At 36.5% G+C, this 14,950-nt stretch overlaps 1 protein-coding gene across 7 annotated transcripts in view; it reads right to left on the reverse strand.

Moving 5' to 3' along the window:
* Positions 1 to 14,950, reverse strand: part of SDCCAG8 (SHH signaling and ciliogenesis regulator SDCCAG8) — a 112,285-nt gene that overhangs the window by 43,896 nt on the left and 53,439 nt on the right. For 6 of the 7 annotated variants that reach the window (XM_050315196.1, XM_050315195.1, XM_050315193.1 and 3 more), the window contains exons 14-16: positions 9,488 to 9,615; positions 7,246 to 7,354; positions 360 to 491 (exon numbers count right to left, since the gene is read on the reverse strand). In XM_050315196.1, the coding sequence (XP_050171153.1) occupies positions 360 to 491; positions 7,246 to 7,354; positions 9,488 to 9,615 (369 nt within the window). The remainder of the gene's footprint in view (positions 1 to 359; positions 492 to 7,245; positions 7,355 to 9,487; positions 9,616 to 14,950) is intronic. The other variant, XM_050315194.1, reaches the window with a different exon arrangement.

Below are 14,950 nucleotides of genomic sequence, written 5' to 3' on the forward strand. Positions count from 1 at the left end.
CCTTCCTCCCCACCTCCCCCCTATTCCCTCCCTTTTTTTTTTTTTTTTTTTTAATATGGTAAGACTATTCATCCAAGTTAGAGCAGAGAACAGCCGAAGCAGCCCACACACATATGCACTAGGCTTAAATTCTTTGGAAGACTATGTTGTTCAAGCTTTCCTTCTATTTATCTAAAATGGCACAAGCAAAAGATGTTATAAAAAAACTTGACAGAATGCTTGGGGAGGGAGAAGGAATGGTCATTTTCATAAGGAAAGAATATTACTTTCACACAATCTAGTGTCATTTTTATGTTTACACAACACAACCAGTACAGTTTGAGCATATCACATACCGACAGATTAACAGGACCTCCTACCTTGACTTCATCCTCTCATGCATTCTCCCATGCTGGATACATTGTTGGTCCAATTCATCATTCCGTTTCTGCATCTTCTCCAATCTGCCATGAAGATACTCTTTTTCCTGACTAAGCTGGTTGACTTCAGATCTACAGAAGTAAAACAAAGCGATGATGGATGTTGTCAGATTTCATCCTGCAGCGTGCCATCAATATGTGGCTTCAGCATTTATAAAATTTCATACATGTATATGTAATGCATAAACAAGCTATTACTAGAGTGTACAGAAACAAAACTCTGTTTCAGAAAATCTTAAGACAAAAGAACATGATGCTGAAGGATAACTGGTAAATATGCCAATGGCAATCACTCAGTCATAGGTTGGCTAAGCTAATTTCAGCCTTATTTAAACAGGCATGCATGTCACTTTGGCATTATCCACTGATGTTAAAGAAGATCAATAAATGTAAATTCAGATTTGTTAAGCAAGAATTTGGCTAGCATTTTGAAAACACATTTCAACTTCTTTATTAGCAGCAGCTAACATATAGTTTAAAAAACCAGCTACTAAAAACTTGTTCAACCTTTATTGCACTGCACAGGTTGAAATCTAATTAGTGGTACTGTTTTAGTAACTTTATTAACCTCATATGCCCAAAATAACATTACACATATTTTAAAAAATTAAAAAAAAAAAAAACAGCAAAAACAAAACCCCACAAACCCTTCCAGCCCCTGCCCCCCTCCCCGAACAAAAAAGAGAAAAAAAAAAAACCACCTCAAAACCCAAAGCCACACTAAGAGGAAAATTAGTAAAACCTTAAGAAATGAGGGACAAATCATGCAGGCACGCACTAACCTACATAAACCTCATCACAATCTTTAAGAATATTAGTCACTTCTAAGCAATTTTTATTCTTCACGGGTGAGCAGAGACACCAGATCCATGAATGACCTGGGACTGCTACTTGCTACATCTCTAACCATCAGCCCATGGAGAAACAGGCATGAGCTGTTTCTTAATATCAGGAAAAGACCTCAGATTAAATTGTGATAAAATATACATTATGCACTTGTACAATTTTAACTCTTTGGAAAAGGTTAATGAGAACATGTCAGAATCTGCTATACCATCAGAAAGTACGAATCAAAAGCAAACAAATTTGATTTATGGCATCTGCCACTCCAGATCTTGAGATTAAAAATCTTCAGATATATCTTTAAATCATAAACTTAAATATGCTGCAATTACAGCAGAAAGATACTTTACCTTCCTGGCTGTTACAGAATGCAACAACAACTGACATTCTGAAAAATACAACAAAGTGCAGGGGGGAAGGAATACTCCTCCTTCGAAATCATGTTGTTACATTGACAAGTCAAATCTAGAAATGACAACATAATCTTTTCATGTTTAAATAGAGAACAATGCATGATATCATCTGTGAATCCAAAAGAACTTAGCAAGGGAAACTTTGGATGAAGGCTGTATGTAATTAAATTTAGATAGGGAGTTACAGCTCTGTTAAGGAACATCACAGTTGAATACATCAGAATTGTGCTGATATATTTGTACATCAAACTTCAGCGCCCAGGAGTTTCCTGGATAGGCACACTGTAAAAGTGGGTAGGATGTTATAGGAAGGTAGCAGAAATTGAATATGTACACTGGTCATTTAACAGAAATACCAGTAACTTAAATGTCAGCATTAACAAAGCATTGCCAACTGGACCAACTGTTATCACACAATGTGAATGCAGTCTGTACTTGACACTGATACTGTAAGACAGACAAGCAGTGGATAAAAGTAAAGGTCCACTGCAGAGCAGCTCAACAGAGACCTGACATGACAAAACCCAACCAAGTGATAACACAGACTAAATTCATTACTGTGTTCCTTTTTCTGTCAGCAAAATTCAGCAACTGAATTTGCCATGTAGGAATACAGTAAATCATCATGGTTTTAGGGTTTCTCAAGTGGGGGGGATCCTGCTTCTTTTTCTGTACATATATGTGATTGTCTCATTCATGGAAACAGCAGAAGGAACTTTCAAGGTGATAGAAATCCCAAAAGTTTTACAAGGACTTATTTATCCCCATCGCATTTGAAGGTGCCTGAAATCTTTCTGGAAAGATCAAGGAATTCAAATCAACCAAAACTAAAGTGCTACTGAATAATACAATTAATAAAACAAAAGCAACACAAGTAGCATAATCAGTAAAATATAGCATAATCAGTAAAATACAGTCATAAATGCCTGATGCTTTGAACCATGATATTAGTGGTGTCTTCTCCTAAAACATCTCTTGTAATTACAGTTTAACGCAGGAAAAAAAAGCAACCTATTAAGATATTATTTACACAATGCCTTTTCCATGTAAATATCTAAGAGTTTCACCACCAAGATTCAAGTATTTAATGACAGGGAAGTTTTGAAGGGCAGTACATATGAAGGGCAGAATGCCCATTAAGGACAGTGTTAAAAGGTTTATGTGTGTCAGCATGAAAGAGAGAACCAGTCCCAGTACAATACTGCACACCAAGAGTCTTCATCATCACTTGTCAAAGTTTCCCTCTGCATCTTTAAATATACCTTTCATCCACCCCAGTTTCCAAAGACAGAACAGATAATTCTGTGTGATATTTAAATAACTCGATAAATTGTTGGGGTAAAAAAACCCACCACAACTCCCCTCTCCCCCTGTCAAAACCAACCACATTGTAATAAGCCTGATAACCGTACTGAATGGGATAGCACATTTATATAGGAGGAAGGGGCAGGACCAGTTCTGCGTAAATGCTTCTGAATTACTCTGCTCCCAGGGTGTCACAGCAGGGGTGCGAGACAGAGGGGAACAAGAACCAAGGTACACAGTGCTGAACTTAGAGACAGCCCACTCATAACGCCAGGGACAGAGGCAAGCTAGAAATAAGTATGTGCTAAGCACTATGTCTGATGGGTTCAGCACAACTAAAGGGCACAGCACTGGTGTGCTGATGGTGTTCCACAAGAGCTACTCTGAGTTCAACAGTCTGAGCAGTAAGATGTGGTGGACTTAGCAGAAACTGAAGCATGCAGACATTTGGAGCGCCGCCATCTAAGCTGAATTCTGCATGAAGGTGCACTTCTGCAGACTCAGGCTGGCCCCACGAGTCATGCAGTCATGTATCTGTGTGTGCCTCAGAGATCTGATACACTCAGAAGACCTGTATGAAATCAATCTTATTTTGACTACACTGAGCAAAGCTACAATAACACATGAAAATGAAAATATAAAATGCACGCTTGTAATTAAATGCATAATAGATTTTACCAAATTTCATTTATTTGTCAGTATATTAAAAATAATTGATGTCGGGCAGAAGCAACAACAAAACCCCTCTATACTTCTGGATCCATCCACTACCTCAGCTCCTATTTAAAAAGCAATTTAAGGTTTATTTACCATCGCTAGTGGAAGAGTCTTGGAAAAAAAACCCACGCAAGTTTCTCTAAAACACTCAAGCACAAAAGGCAACAAAAATGCACAAATATTTAAAAGTCACAATTCAAAGTCAGTCTTAGGACATTTTTAGGATGAGCTGGTTTTTGAACACTAAAGTGGCAATCCTGCCTTTAATCCTTTGAACTACCTTTTGCATTGCAGTGCTGTTTAAACATTGTCTTTTTGTGCTCTTAAACCCAATTGTTTATTTGTAAGGAAATTAAATACACACTCTAAAATATTTTCTGCTGATGCAGTATTGTTGCATTTAATTTTAACGACTGAACCTTCAGACAGACTGTTTCCCATCTTCGTGCAGCTACCTTCAACAAACATTTCACTCCTGGTATTGAGTGCAATGACTGCAGTCAACCAAACATGCAGAAAAATAGTTCAGCCGGGTATGTGTTCTTTACTTCAATTAAACTCACACAGTTGGATGCCTACTGTTGCCAAACCGGTAATATAATTTATACATTATAGTCCAAACAGTAAAACTACACTAAAAGTCATTTAACAATATTTATAACACCATAAAATACAGTGTTAAAATATATGAACTGCAATATGTACCAAAATTATAAAATTTGTTTCTCATCATCAGTGATTAAAACCAGGATCATTGCTCTAGCTTCAATACCCACAACCCTGGTGACAGATTAGAATTCAAATCTTAATGATCAATTTACAATTAACAAGATAGAAGTGAAACAAATTAAACCAACCATTATATATAACGAGACCCAATGGACTCCCATTGTTCCCCTTAATTACAAAACGCAAATCACAAATACACAGTGGGTAGCGTTAAGCATTAATCTACAACCTAGAAACTCAGACAGTGACAATCAGAGAAAAAAAAAAGAACAAAACAACAGAGAAGAAATCAACAAAGAACTATATTTTTAAACATGCCTATGCACACGAAAACCTTAACAGACACTATCTTCTTTCTGCACAGCTTGAGGGGTTTATAATTTGTCTGACATTGTCTTTCCGAAACATTTCTGTATAGGGACTAGCTCACAAGAATGGTTCCAGCTTACATATAAACACATAAACTTCAGTTTAGATTTCTCAGAAAACCCACATTAAATATAAAAATATATCTGCCATTCGGATGCATCTCACTGAAATTGTGCAAATATGAAGTTGTCACAGATAATTTTGAAATAGCTATTATTACAAATGGGCACTTCCCATCAAAAGCAAGAATATTCAAATAAAACTTATTATTGCATCTGTTCAAAAAAGAGTTTTAGTGTTTCACCAATTAAATAATGGTACTGGTAATATACAGTTATTTCTTAAACCCACGGAAACTAAGGTACAAAGATTCTACAAGTATAGCAAGAACATACACATCCAGGTCCAAAATTCAGTTTATGGTAAGGTCAAAAACATGTAAAAAACCAAAAATAGAAAATATATTTTCCATGCAAATTGAGTACACTGCTGCTTCATGATTTACTTTTATTAATATACTTAAGAAATAGGCTATAAAATCTTCCCCAAAATATTATTTTTTTCAGAAGACAAAGCTACAACATTCTGTCCCAGAATTCTAGTTTTACACTATATCCAGTGACAATGAGAACAAAGATTGCCTTTGGAGAAGTGCTACTGAAAGATACATGCTGATCATGCACTTAAAACTTGGCCAAAGTAATTTTCTGCACCTGATCATATCACTCTCTGAAGTCATCTGTATTAGACTCATTTCCCACCATCTCCTGCTCTACCTTTCTGTTCTCATTTTTACATTCTGTCTTTGTCCCTTCCCATTTCTCCATTCTTGTTACTGACTGCAGCAGCTCCAGCTCCAATGAAAGCAAGTTCAAGCTATTTTAGGGCCACTTCTCAGAACGACTTTCATGTATTCTTCCTCACAGTTTCTTGCGTAAAATATACCACTTTCTGGAGATGCAAGAGGGCTCCTTTTCCCTTTTTCAGGTTCCTGACATAGTCAGCTAATGTTGCTAGGTGGAGAAACACTTGGCAATCTTTAGTATTTATTTTCAGAGAATAATGTGTTTTCACAGTATGTTTTCTGTCTTTGCTTCATCCTTTACAGTTACTAGTCTGTGACTGTGAGCTCTAGCAACAAAGTCTGTGTGCATTTTTATTGCTGGAATAATAATACGATTCGAATCTATTTAGATTTTAGCAGAAGAGCTCTGCTTTTTCAGAAGAAAAATTCTGTTTTCTTCTCTCTCAAGTACCCATCACAACATTTGCAAGGAAAGATTGCCTACAGTTCCGCAAGTTTCTCATTTCTTCCCCAAATGCTCTGGATGGGATTCATCTCCCAGCTTCAGCCGCTTAACAGCTAGTCAACACTTCGTATTTGGTGGAAAGTAGGATGGGCAGTGGAGGCAGTACCCGTGGGAAGCATCCTATAAGATGGACATATATATATATGTGTCTGTCATCTACTTTTGTTATTCCTCTTTGACCATTCTTAGAAAGAGGATAATGGGGTAAATGAGCTCTCTCACTGAGTGTTGCCCCTGTTATGTTACCGCGAGAGGATGATTAAATCCACCTAGCAGAAGAAGAATCCTATCTTGAAAACCAATTTCATCTTTGCTCAGTGTTTTCCTTACCTCACATCAGCCATGAGAGGAATCCTAGCCTTACTTACCAAATTCACTTTGCATATAATTTACAGAAGCTGCAGAATGCCAACTCTCCACTGAAGTCCAGTTTAGTACACTAAATATGAACCCCACAGAAAGTTTCAACAGATACTGTTTTCCCACTTAAAAATGTGAAATCAAATTATTTACTGCCATAGAACTAATCTTGATAGTTCTGTCCTATAGAACTTTTAAACAGAAACCTCCATAGCTTTGTATTTGTTTAAATTATTATTGCTTCTAGGTTTTGTCCTCTTCCTCAATTTTCAATGCTTGGAATTTAGACCTGCTATTCATGGAAAATAAGCAGCAGCAGAATCAGAGCTTCAATGACAAGCAATTTTGATAACAATTACTTCATAGACAATATTCAGTGTGTAGCATAGTATTGTGAAAGGAGCTTTAAGTAAATAATTTAACCAACAGACAATAAGTTTGACAACTTTAAATCTTTCGCATTTTTCATATAACTTCAGATAAACTCGAACTATAGCTTCGTTACCAATTTTCTGCCTCTCATATTAAGAATATGAACACCAGGAAGAAAATAGTATGCAATTTTTACATTGGAATTGTCCAAGAAATTCAAAGTATTAGTCAGAAGCATAATATGGACAACAGAAAACTAGAATCACCCTTTTTCTTAAAAGGCATATATTACATTGATATGATGTGTAATACCTGGGAGAAAATGAATAATAAAATTAAAATACAAATAAAAAAATAAGGAAGTATGTCCTAGTAATAAAAGGGGCAGGTTAAGAAAAATACACTAACCTGTATTTTTCTGACATTTGTTCCAACTTCCTTGCCAACATACAACATTCTTCCTTTAATTTTGCTATGAATGTATTCTGGGAGGTCAGCAATGAATCCAGTTCTTCTACTAGAAATCATAAAATTATGATGTAATGATATAAATCTATTTCTAATGATAAAAATTATATAAATTTATAGATAACTTAGAAACAATTTTATATATTCCTACTTTCTTTCTTCTAGATTCTTCTAATTTTGAAATGTTTTTTAAACTTCAGCTACTTGGGTATGGAATTAAGACACCATCATTTACCAAATTAAGGCTCTATGTCAGAATTAGCTAAAGTGTTAAAGCAATGTTGCCACTGAATCTGGTCTTGTAAGAGAAGAGTAACCATGAAGACTAGATATCTAATCTGGTGGTTTTGCTTTTTAGCTAGAAGTTAATTGACATTTCTAGGAGAAATAAAATTGGCAAGCAATGCTTTAGTAGACTTTTGCTTGCTTAATTGGTGCAGAGGACACACTGACAACTCAAACAACATTTGAGTCTACAACTGTAGACTTATTAAGTAACTCCTTAAAAAAGCAGTTCTTTTATTTACCAGGTCTTGAGCTTCTTATAATTAACGTAACTTTTTTTCTTAAATGATAAGAAATAGACTTATTCTCCAATGACAGTTGGAGTGAAACCATTTTATAAATTAATTTTCAGTTACTTTAGGCTGCACCAAAGCTCATGACCTAGCATTCAGGCATCTTCATTCTTTCAAAATGAAGATACTACAAAATGATGTTTCTTCATGTCTGCTTTTAAAATTGGAGAGAGCAAGACCATTCTTAACCAAATTCCTTGTATGTGTGTAGGGTCATAACAATCAAAGGTTTCTTTATATACATAATAAACGACTATAATTTTCAACTCCTAATCCTGCTAGGGATATAAAAAACAAACCGAGACATAATGTTGTTTCATTTTTGTATACTGGGACAATTCATGCACCAGGAGGGTAAATTACATCTCTCTTGTGCAAAATTACACATGGTCATATGCAGATGTGCTGGCTAAAGGAGGGAAAGATGATTCTGAGAGCTCCTTTTCTTTTCTTACAGTGTAGGCAGCAGCCATAATGTAGCTGTTTGCATTCCCTGAACACATGGAAAAGTCCTCTAGTACTGTGATAATGCTGAAAAAAGGCAGAAAATCAGACAGCAGATATAAACATGCCTGCTACCTCAGGTATTATCCAACGCTTCTTAGGATAGTTTTCCTAAACGCATTGCAGGACTAGCGGGTACAAATGGTACTTTATTAAACACATGAATATATCATGTTCCATAAGAGCTGAAACTCCTCCTTCTTTTTGTGCTCAAGGGTTAGAGATTTCCTCTCTAAAAAAACCCTTCTTTTAAAATTTTTGTTTTGTTTATTTATAATATGTACCTTTATTACTGTTGTTGGCATAGTACTTCACAATAACAAAAGGCTTTTTTTTGTTTTTTGGAAAACCCATTTTACTTCCAGATTAAACTTAGAAGTTATTGATTGGCTAAGTCAATGCAATGAAGTCTCCTATTTTGAGAACCTGAAGTATGCAAGGGATTAAACATCTTTCTTCTAGATTGAGGATGTGTGGGGGGGGGCACATGGTAATGCTAAAAATGTTTGAGGCTGCAAAGATTAAATAAAGGAACATATCAATTTGGAGCCAGTGAATTACATCCAGCTGCGACAGTGAATTAAGAACCGATTAATGGCTAAAGCTTTTCTCCAGTTTGGATGCCGAAGCAAACTCATTAAGCTTTTAGAGTAGCTATAATGTGTGTACTGTGGGAACTGTTCAATGCTATTCAGGAGACTTTAACTGTAAGCTCAGAGCATTTCCCGCAGAGCTTCTGATGCTATTTTCTTTATATAACATGTGTGCCTGAAAATCCAGCCAAAAACAAGCCCTTTGTTTTTCTACTTTGTTGTGGTCTCTCTCAGCTTTACGTTTCTTGAACACAGGTAAATAAACTCATAATCCAGATGGTGCAACAGATGTGAGAGCAGCACTCTGAAATCAACAGACAGTGGGCAATACTTTCCATTTTCTCTTTTAAACGCTAACTAATATGTAATTCGGAATCTCCGGTGTAGTTAGCATCTGCTCCCTTCGGCCAGCCAAAGGTTACAGGTGTTCCTGATGTCATTTCACAGTAAGGCGTGGGCCTGGCTTGTGAGTGAGTGCCCAGGCTCTAATCTTTCCCTACCACCTACCAGTTTTCTCATGCTGGGCCTCCATTTGCTGCATCTTCTGTGTCAGCTCCTGCTCTCTTTGCTGGGCCTGAAGGGCTCGGGCCTTTGCTTCATTGCTAACGCTGTGCTGAATGCTCTCTTTCTCCAATCTATAAAAAAACCATAAAGAGGAAATAAAAAAAAATAAAAATCACATACTGAAGATGATAAATTAAAAGGGTAAAGCAGAACATGCAAATAATAATAACAAAAAATCTGACCACATTTTCATATTAAACATTCTCCTCCCACTTCAGGTTATACAAACTGACCTTTCTCTTACAATGTCAAACATCCTCCAGTGACTAGTAGAAAATGGATAAAAAAATTATCTATTTCCTGAGAGAAAACTGGCCTTGCAGACAAAAATAGCATTTTATTTTTAAAAATTTTAAACATGACCTCTTTTTCATAAGGAAGCTTTCCACTTCGCATTGAACAGATTATTTTTATTTTTCTTTTAAATGCTATTTGTTTAACTCTGCAATGAAGCTTAGAGACCTGACCCTGAGATGGACTGGTTCCCAGTGAACCAGCAGGAGATAAGTCAATGGGAGTGATTGCCACAGTGCTCATAATACAGCTACTCTGAAAGCTTAATGAGTTTTCTTAAGCAACCAAACAAGTTTTAACTATTAATTTATGTAAATAGGAGATGAATGCATCCGTTACAATAGACAAGACTGCTAGCACCACACAGGCCCAGCCTCTTGTGGTTCTGCTCACTGGGGGGTTGTATAGGAAGGTCTAAAGCCCAGTATTATTATCGAAGTACACAGGCAAGAGAGCAATTTACTTGACCAGATATGCAAGATGGGGCAATTTACTCCTGAGGCAAAACAAATGCTAGACTACCACACTCCATTGAAGCATTTTATTTAATGCAAGCCAAGCAAAAACAGCATGGAAAATAAACACCCCAAAAGATATATTCATATAAATTAGAAAAGGTCCTAAACTGCAAATTCATACCTAGACTTTCCCAAAGGTTGTGGATATTTATGTGATGCACATTGGGATCCAGGTTCAAAATGTCAGTGAGTTCACACACACAAGGATTGATTTCTAGATTTCAAATGACATGTAAGCACACATCTTTCTAGTGAAATGACATTTAATAGCTTGGGATAGGTTTCAACAAAGTATTATAAACATGTTTTATTCTAGGGATAATACCTATTTCAGAGGACTCCAAAAGAGAACACAGGCATAGATCATGTAAGGATAAAGCCACATCTCATGTGGTTGCTGCACTTAACCTTTGGATTGGTGCCTAATAACCCATCCGAGATATTGCAATATCTCAGCATGACACACACAATGTTAAATCTTCTCTCTCAAATTTACCCCAAAGCAATACAAATGGTGGGTCACATTACACTAATTCCTGGTCCTGATGTTGCAAGCTCTACCTTAGGCAAAACTCCCTTGGAAATCACAGGCAGTTCCTTCTGAGGTAAGACAGAGAATAAATTTATATTGCAAGAATATTAGAGCATTAAGGAAACAAAGCACATTTTTGAAGGAAATTTCATACATTGAATTGCACTTTATCACACCACTCTCGGCATTACTTCACAACCATATTGTGGCTATCCTAAGGAGCAACGCTCACATTCATTTCCTAAGTGTAAACTCCAAATACGGAAAGCATTACTAAGAAGATTTTTTCCGTATTTGCTGGAAACCAGTCTATGCAAACTCCTTCCCTTTTACAAACATTTTTTACCTTCAAACAGTTGCAATGAGCAGCAGACTGCTCAAAAAGAAAAACAACACCAAACCACACACCAGCACTTCACACATCCCCCCAACACTTTCAGCTAAAGAAAATGTCAGTAGACACTATTAAATAAAATACTGTACATGTGAGATGGCTGTGTGCAGTTGGGTGCCGTGCTGTCATCTGGCACACAGCTGGCTGGCTAGCATTCTGCTGGGGGTAGCCTTCAGCATGTATCAAGCTGCACAGCTGAAGCTACCAAAGCAAGCCTGTAGAGGTCCATCCCTCATTGCTAAGGTCCCTCCTGACAAACACATGCTGATGTTCAAGTTCAAAATAAATGCAGAATCTACTGCCACCGGAAACACTCTCTTGTTAAGGTGACCCATTCAAAAGAGCCATTCACCTGTGTTACTTACTGTATAGAGCAAACTAGCAAGGGCTTAGAAACCATGGATGTGTGGTGAGTTCCCTACAGCTGAAATGGCTGAAGAATGGTTGGAATGGTTGACGATGAGTTTATACAGTGGATAAAAGTGCAATTGTAAGACTACATGTGTTCACATGTAATTGTTACACAGAAGGGTAGCTTCTCAGAACCTAAAATATTTTGGGATTAAAACATATCCAGTGGTACATAAAGAACAGTATCTGAGGTGCTTAGAGCTGCTGAGGAATGAAAAAAAATTCCTGGAGCCAAAGCTGCCTAAACAGAGTGGCAAGTCTTTCACCCACACCTTGAGTTGTCACCTTCTCCACTCTCTAAGTTCAATCTCTCTTCCCCCCCCAACTGAAAATTTCCCCAACACATATACAGAGAAATAAGAAAAAAAGTATAAAACATGCAGAAGGCAACCTAAGAGATTTCAGGACCTATTGGTATTCCTGCTACAATCAGCAAATACTGCAGGAGTTTGAGAAGGTTTGACACTGATTATTTGCAATTACTCTGAATTGTGAAAGAAGGGGTACTTGGCTTAAGAAAAAGGAAGTCTATGGACTGCAGACAGAAGGAAACAGTCCTTAGTCTCTCCAGCATTAGTGTGAAGATTTCAGAAGTCTCCTCCTTACAAAGACTTCATAATTTCTCATATTCACTAAAGGAAAGCACAGACACATGTAAAGAAAAGCTACAACAGACTAATTTTGATGGCACAGGTAAGATCTGAATCAGAAATGTCAACTAAAGATTAATAGTTCCAGCACTTTTTAAAACTTCATCTATAGAGAGCAAAACCAGGGCACAGAGTGGTTAAAGTGCAACAGCCTGTTCTCTACTCAAATGCAAACACTGACTCAAAACTGGAGACAGCAGCAAAAGTTACAGCTCTTTCACACAATACTCTTTGCAAAACACTGAGCAAATGTCCATCTGATACTAAGTCTGCATTTAGTTGTAACACTGATCACTTTTACTAAAGCAGAAGCATTGAACTCATGGCGACTTTCCTTTTTGTGCCACTGAAGTCAGAAGCAACCACTGAGACAAGCTCAAGCTCTTCCTGAGGCCTGTTCTGAAGTACAAGTTTTCCACAGTGATTTTATTCCTAAACATTGACTGTTTTGAGTGTGTATTATGACTGCAAAGAGCCACAGGCAACTTATTTAACTGATGTCTCAACAAACTGGATATTAGTTTGCAGTGCTTGAAAGCTACGTTTTCTACATGTTCTTGACAAAAAAGGCGCTGTAAACTGCAGCTTGTAGCACAGGAAGAAGAAAATTGCCATCACTGGTAAACCTTAAAAAAAATCCTTGCTGAAAATGAAGTGAAAATTCACTTCGACCTCAAAGTTAACATAAAAGTATGAGGCTGAATTTGACCCATCAAATTTAATAAAGACACACAAATAAATAAAAAACCCAATCCCCAAAACACCTTTCCCACCACTAACAAAGAAAAACTGGATCACAGATCCATTTTCAATAGAAGACTACTCTCCACCAAATGGCTTTGCAGTAAAGAAAAACAAAGGATGTAAAGACTACTGATATAAAAGTCATATTTGACATAAATAATAGCTTGTCTATTTTTGACTGTAAAAGAAAAGAACTTAGATTGGTAAAACTTTGAATTTCACAACACAATCCAACAGTAGGCATTTTTGAGTCTTTTCAGTTTGGTAACTGTAAAAACACAAAGAGAAAAAGTACAGGATGGTTCTCAATGTAGAATTCAGCATCTAACTGGAGGCTGTCAATAAGTCTTCTAACAAAGCAACTACGATTTGAAGCAATCATGCTTACTATATTGACTATTTGATTTTTCCATGAGATCAACATGTGGCATTTTGTAAAAAGCTAATGGATCCATTAGTAAGGACTATGAATTTAATTGGACAAATTAAAACACTCTAGTAATTATCTCAGTTTAGTGATACACAAGCGGTTATCATAACATTACTTTTGACATCTTCAGTTCATATTAATTATAGTTAAAAAATGTAACTATAAAATATTTCAGCTTTAGATATTTAAACTGAACTTCATAATTCATTAAGGAGTAGCTACCATTTAGTCTTTCAAATGTTTGAGCTATCTGAACCAACAAGACTGCTGTCTAAATGATGACCAGTCCTGGAACTCTGTACCAACACTCATACTTGGGCAGCAAGAGGACCAGTCAAGCCAAACACTGATGCTTTTACCCCATGCCTCAGTGGTCGAGCACAGACCTCTTTCCTAGAAAACACAGAGCCAAGTGGGCCAGCACTGTGAGCGAATGCACAATAAATCACCTCAGCTTAAGGCTCAGAGGAAATGCACTTTTTCTCCCAGTATTTTTGAAAATAAACGTATGCAAAAGCTTTTCTACCAAATTGAAAAAGTTTTGAGGAGTTACTCAAGCATTTTATTCCCAGTATCTTTAATAAAATCTGGTATGAAGGCACTCAGATCAATTAAAACACTTTCGAAAGTAGGACTTGAAAGGCTACATGTATTAGGAACCCTAAAGACCAATAGCTTTGGGTACAAAGGCTCAGCAATGTTTTAGCAGTCTGCTTTGCAAGTTTTCCATGATATAGGTGTACTGGATTGTCTATTACAAGCAGATTTCTGAACCACCTACTCATAGGTTATTTCATCTTATTATTTCAGCTACAAGTGTCAAGGGAAGAATGCTCTTCTCTCAGGCTACAGGAGGTAAAAACCCCAACCAACCAAACAACAAATTCATGACTAACAAAAAATCCAAAAGAATAAAAGCTGAAACAAGAGATCACAATATTTGCCCTATTCTGTGAAGGGAAACATGATAACAATTTTTGCCATCCTTACTTTACTATCAGAAACTATTCAAAATTAAGGTCATAAAAGAATGTATACAGAGTAAGATCACACTTCACGAATTTCTTCCCTCTGTATTCCATATGTATCTTTGCAAGTATGTCATACCCAGAAGAATAAGGGCTCATTTTTTTTTTTTCAAGTCATCAGACAAGGCTTAAATCTGTAAATATGAAAAAAATAAAAATACAATCTACCAAGAAGTCATTCTCCCAAAGAGTAGTCTTAAATGATTTTTTCTATTAATGTAAAACTCCTAAAACTCCTTTCAGACCTGCCTTTCAATTTAACAGCACTGCAGTATCCTATTCAGCCATTTATAATGGAGAGAGTACTTACTGAGTTTTATCATATGCTATCTGGTCTTAGTATTTTCGAGCATTTAAGTAAGGAAATGCAACACAGTAAGACCTCTAATTCTGTAGGTAGATAGG

This window comes from Myiozetetes cayanensis, unplaced genomic scaffold (genome assembly GCF_022539395.1).
Source record: "Myiozetetes cayanensis isolate MyiCay16 unplaced genomic scaffold, myiCay2020 scf2-11, whole genome shotgun sequence".
Taxonomy (NCBI): Eukaryota; Metazoa; Chordata; class Aves; order Passeriformes; family Tyrannidae; genus Myiozetetes; species Myiozetetes cayanensis.